The sequence below is a fragment of the Sorghum bicolor genome, chromosome 5 (assembly GCF_000003195.3).
Source record: "Sorghum bicolor cultivar BTx623 chromosome 5, Sorghum_bicolor_NCBIv3, whole genome shotgun sequence".
Taxonomy (NCBI): domain Eukaryota; kingdom Viridiplantae; phylum Streptophyta; class Magnoliopsida; order Poales; family Poaceae; genus Sorghum; species Sorghum bicolor.
The window spans coordinates 44,130,544-44,135,630 of record NC_012874.2 but is presented as its reverse complement, the minus strand read 5'-3'; the positions used below and the strand labels follow the sequence as shown (position 1 = coordinate 44,135,630).

At 49.1% G+C, this 5,087-nt stretch overlaps 1 protein-coding gene across 1 annotated transcript in view; it reads right to left on the bottom strand.

Moving 5' to 3' along the window:
* The window catches only part of LOC8075772 (protein transport protein Sec24-like CEF), a 20,217-nt gene continuing 15,603 nt past the window's right edge, over positions 474–5,087 (bottom strand). Inside the window, exons 18-23 of the mRNA XM_021461194.1 lie at positions 2,171–2,309; positions 1,890–2,054; positions 1,665–1,810; positions 1,396–1,575; positions 1,116–1,236; positions 474–1,011 (exon numbers count right to left, since the gene is read on the bottom strand). Of these exons, the coding sequence (XP_021316869.1) occupies positions 905–1,011; positions 1,116–1,236; positions 1,396–1,575; positions 1,665–1,810; positions 1,890–2,054; positions 2,171–2,309 (858 nt within the window). The 3' untranslated portion in view covers positions 474–904. The remainder of the gene's footprint in view (positions 1,012–1,115; positions 1,237–1,395; positions 1,576–1,664; positions 1,811–1,889; positions 2,055–2,170; positions 2,310–5,087) is intronic.

Sequence of the window (5,087 nt, the reverse complement as noted above, 5' to 3'; positions counted from 1 at the left end):
AGCGAACCTGGAACCAAATCGCTTTTTTGCACCGCACGAATCCAATACGGGAAATGGCCCGAGGATCAGCACTCTCATGTAACCGCCCTTCTGCAGTCGGGCACTAGACACCGCCCAGAACCCAAGGCCGGCCTATTGGAGTAAAACCCCAAGGACAGGATCACCGCCCACGCCATGCTTAAAAAGCTATGGTTTGCAGCTAAGGATGATTGATAGAGTTCTTATATTGTGATGCTGCAAAACTGCAATGTCAATCACCAGTTGTACTGACCTGTAAATATATATAGTACTACTATTGTAAATACTATGTACTCCATTCATTACTGATTGAGTTTCCGAAATCTTGTTGGAGCCATGGAAGTGCAGAATGAGAGACTAAAGCGTTATTGACTCAGTGTATTCAGCAGTGATGATGTCAAACGATGTGTTGAAACGTTACAAATCACAACACATCATCACAGGGTAGAAGGCTATTATAGGCAAACATAATATTTAAATTATATATCATACTATCAATTAGCTAGGTGCATTTTATTGCCAAACCTCTATAACCTTCCTTTCAACATAATCCGTCCCTTTTTGCACAAGGGATAAACAAGAAGGATGCACAATGATAAAGACAAAAAAAAAAAACTAAAGCTCCACGCTTCTCATCTCTGTATACAACACATATACCACCCACTCCAAAAACGGTGCTATGAACACCACAAGCCTCTATTCCTGAGTTCCATTATCCGAGCAAACTTTATGCTCCACATTGATATGGAATCGCCACTTTGCTGTCTCCTTATGCAGAAATCAAACTCCTTTTGGTACCTACAATCCATCTACTGACCGAAATGTTACAACCAGGATCTGGGCCCTCAGGTCATCTTGCTTTGGATTTTGCCTGGATCCTCAGGACTCAGGTCATCTTGCTTTGGATTTGCCTGTGGACATGCACAAGGAACTCCACGTAGGAGAAGACGCCAGGCGCCTTGTCCTCTATTAAAAATGACCGGAAAAAATCACCTGCAAGGAACCAAATATTCATTTAATCGGTTTTTATCTTTCTTCCGTACAAATAATAACTAGAGTTAATAACAGTCAGCTCATGAGTTGCCAAGAAGACTAACCAGATGGTTCACCCCTTCTGCATAGTCTTAACCTCAAGTATGAGCACCTCTGGCGTCTTATTTCATTTACAACTTCGTTAACCTTCCTCGAGAGTTCATTGTCAAATTGATCCAATGCCAACTGCAGGAAATTCATTTGTCAAGTAACTATGACAGACGTAGTAATGTTGTATAACCTTAACTTCCTGAGAGTATATTCCGTATTGTTATATTCTAGCCACACAAGGAATGATAAACCCAACAGCTTCAAGATAGTGAGAGAAATTGTAAACAGACTTGCCTGGACTGGTAATGCAGCCAAAGAAGAGACACCAAATATTTGTTCCAGGGTACCTGGATTTACCATATTTCCTACATAAATTAGACCATCCTCACCATTCTCCAATAAATAGACCCCATCCTCTTGTACATTTTCACTATTGAGCATAAGGGGACTGGGTACAAGGGAATCATCATCATCCTGAAAAATAGTGTCCAAAGTTTAGATAATTTATTTCCCTTAAGGAAGATCGGGAATTTTTTATAGCTTTAATTAACATGGCAAATTACCCTTGATGTGAGATCATGGATAGGAATCAATCTAGGGAACACCAAAGGAACAGCTAGTACTACAGAAATTGATGAGACTAGAGATATCCAATAGGAACGATCATCCAATCGCCCATCGGTTCTCAAGCCTACACTTTTGACCAGTGCTGAAAAATAAAGTGAAAATGTTAGTGGAGTAAACGGATAGGGAAGGAACAAGTAAAACACTCACAGGAGGAATCATACCCAAAGTATATAAGGGCAGCAGTTTTAGAGCCTCTGGGAGAATCAACTGCCCCGATGAGGTTACAGATGCACAGTGTTTGCGGTAAGATTGAAGAATATTTATGCATGTATTTGTTGCTTCATCCCGAATACGAGGTAATGGAGATGTCGGGATGCCATTAGCAGCTGTATAGTACAAGAATGTCAGTATCATCCAGATACCACAGGCAATGAGATTGAAGACAGTTTCATTCACGGTAATTTTGCTAGCCAGAAAAGGTGAACTGCCTTGATTGTTTTACCTTGCTTCAGGAAGCATGCAAACTGTGTCTCCAAATCAGCACACCGAAAAAGATTAGCAAGCAAACTTGTGCATGAAAGTGAGAGGTTTATGACTCGGATCCTCCTTTGTCCATATACAGTAGTATACAGAAGTGCACACTGAAAAGTGCCAGGAAAAGAATGTCAAGAACATAAATAAATGTATAGAAAACTAACCATTTTAACAATTAATCAAACATAATTTCAATGCTAGATGACTCATGAATAAATCATTAATACATAAGAATGAGACAGCAAGATCTGTAATTTTGAAGATAAGAACAAGTCCTCAATGTGACTTTATGGTATTCTTAAACTAAACCAAGCACATAGCACAGTTTCAGAAACTACAAGCAAATTGTATAACTAACAATTGGTGGTGATAAAACACTAAAACTTACAAGCTGATGTTCCGATGATTTCCCATAAAATTGCACTCAAAATAAACTATTTAATTTGTTGAGGAAAGTTCCAGATTTTCTTAAATTTTCTTTTTGAGAAAATGGGCAGACCCAGTGCTGGAGGCTCCCACATGACTGGGGTCTGGGGAAGGGAAAAACCGAGGCAAGCCTTCACCCCGCAAAATCTGCGGAGAGGCTGCTTCGAACCCACGACCTTGTGACTCAGTAACTAACGGATAATTTAAAGTAATTTTCAAAGCTTAAAAGCAAATGTTTCTTACAGACTAGTTAGTAGCCGGTAGTTTCTCTAGAAGTAGATTGTTTTCCTGGGTCAATTCTATGTCTTATACGAAGATAATAACACAACACAGTGGTCAATCCAGGTCTCATAAATGAGTTAGAAAGTAGCTGGGAGCCTTGGACCGATACTAGCAAAGCAAGTGGCAAAAAGATACCAGTAACCAGTTTACCAAACCCACAAAAAAAGGTAACAAATGCTAGTACATGCTGAATTCTTGTGGCTCATCAAAAATAGCAACAATTTTCCAGCCCAATATTTTGCTAAGCATTTCTCTTTGTTGGAGTATATGAGTATGAGGCCCTTGTATGCAACACTATATAGCTACCCTTCTAGGGTTAGCCTAATTGAGAGAAAAACTAATTCTAACATGGTATAAGCCTAAATTTCTTTTCTCCCCTGCCTCCCTCCCGATCCAGGGGCCGGCCCGACTCCCCATCCTCCCTCCTACTTCCTTTCCTTCCCCCTCTACCCAACTACTCCTAGGCGCAAGTGGCGGGCGAAGGCGCTCCCTCTTCCTCCGCCGCCGCCGGCCCACGGGGTCCTAGCGCTATGGGTGCCAGCGCTGGCTCGCGCCCTCCCGAGGCCGCTGCCACCGCCACCGCCGCTCTGACCGCGGGCAGGGCTGCCGCCGCTGGCGCCCCCGCGGGGTCCTGGCGCTGCGGGTGCCATCGCTAGCACGCGCCCTCCCGGGGCCGCCGTCGTCGCCGCTCTGGCCGCAGGCGGGGCCGCCACCGCTGGCGCCTGTCCTCCTGCCGCTCCTACTACCGCCGTTTTGGCCGCGGAGGACGACCCAGCCGCCAACACTTCTCCCGGGCGCGGGTGCTTATGCGGCGGCCCCGGCCGCTGCGGCTGCTTACGCTCGGGCCGCCGCAGCCGCCATCACCGCCGGACTGGGCATGCCGCCTCCTACTCCGTCCCCAGCGCGCCCTCCTCCGTTTGCTGCTGCTGGCAGCGGCCTCACTACTGCTCTGCAAGGGGGCAGGCGCGGGTGCCTCTACCTTCCTCGCCCTGCCACCGCAGCCGCCATACACCAGCCACCCCAACTACGCACTCGCTGTCGCGCTCGCCTTTGCCCGGGCAGCGGCCGCAGAGGGACAGGGGGACAGGCGCGGGTCCGGGCGGCTGCCCTCGCTTGGGAGCACGAGCGCGATGCCGCTGATGCACTGGCCCGTCAGATTGCCGAGGCGGAGTAGCTCCTCGTCCCTCCGACCTCCCTCGACGTTGGGGCCACCTCCTCCGGCTTGGCGGGCCACCGTGCCTACGCCGCAGCGGTCATCTAGCATGATCCAGCCGATCCACTCGTGGTGCAGCTTCACTACAAGGCCGAGGGTGTTCAGAACATCCGACTGCTTGTCCCGGTCATCCTCGACCTCGAGTCGCCTTCCTACACCTCAAGATGGCAACGGGGCTATCCCCGCCGGGTTTGAACGGAACGTTCTCTTCCCCGACTGGATCAAAACTCCCCGCTCCCCGTCCCCGTCCCCGCCATCGGGGTCACATTTTCCCCGTCCCCGTCCCCGAACGGGGATTTCATCCCCGTCGGGTTTTTCATCCCCAACAAATATATTGCTAGCAGCAGAACATTTTAAGATATAAATTCAACACAAGTAAAAAGTCTCAATATAGTAGCACCACTGCAACCACGACAGATTGACATAGTTCAGCTTCAATCAGTAAATAAACATCCAGATCCAAAATCCAGACGCCATCCCTGGGAGGCTGCGAGAGCCGCAGCCCCAGCAGCAGCACTGCAGCACCTTGAAGGGCACCACGTAGAGCACTAGCACCGCCAGCGGCCACACCATGACACCACCACGAACACCGCCGTCGTGTGTGAGTCCCGCCACGACAGCAGCGCCTCCACGTGCTCCCCTGCGCCGCCATGTCGCCTAGCAGTCTAGCACTCGGCCATGGCGCGCAGCCGCACATCAGCAGGGCGCGACGAGCGGAGGGCGAGAGGCCATCGAACTCCTCATCTAGCTCGTCAGGGCTTCTGGAGGCCGGGGGAAGGGAGAGGGGGGCGGCGGAGCTCTCAGAGCCATGGGGGAGGAGGGAGGGGGCGGCGGAGGAGCTCTCAAAGCCATAGCTTGCGCGGTAGCCGGTAGGGGAAAGAAGTGCGAGCGGTAAGAAAGTGCGGCGCCTAGAGGAAAGTGCGGCGCCTGGAGGAAAGGGGTGGTGGGGAGGAGCTCTAGGGTT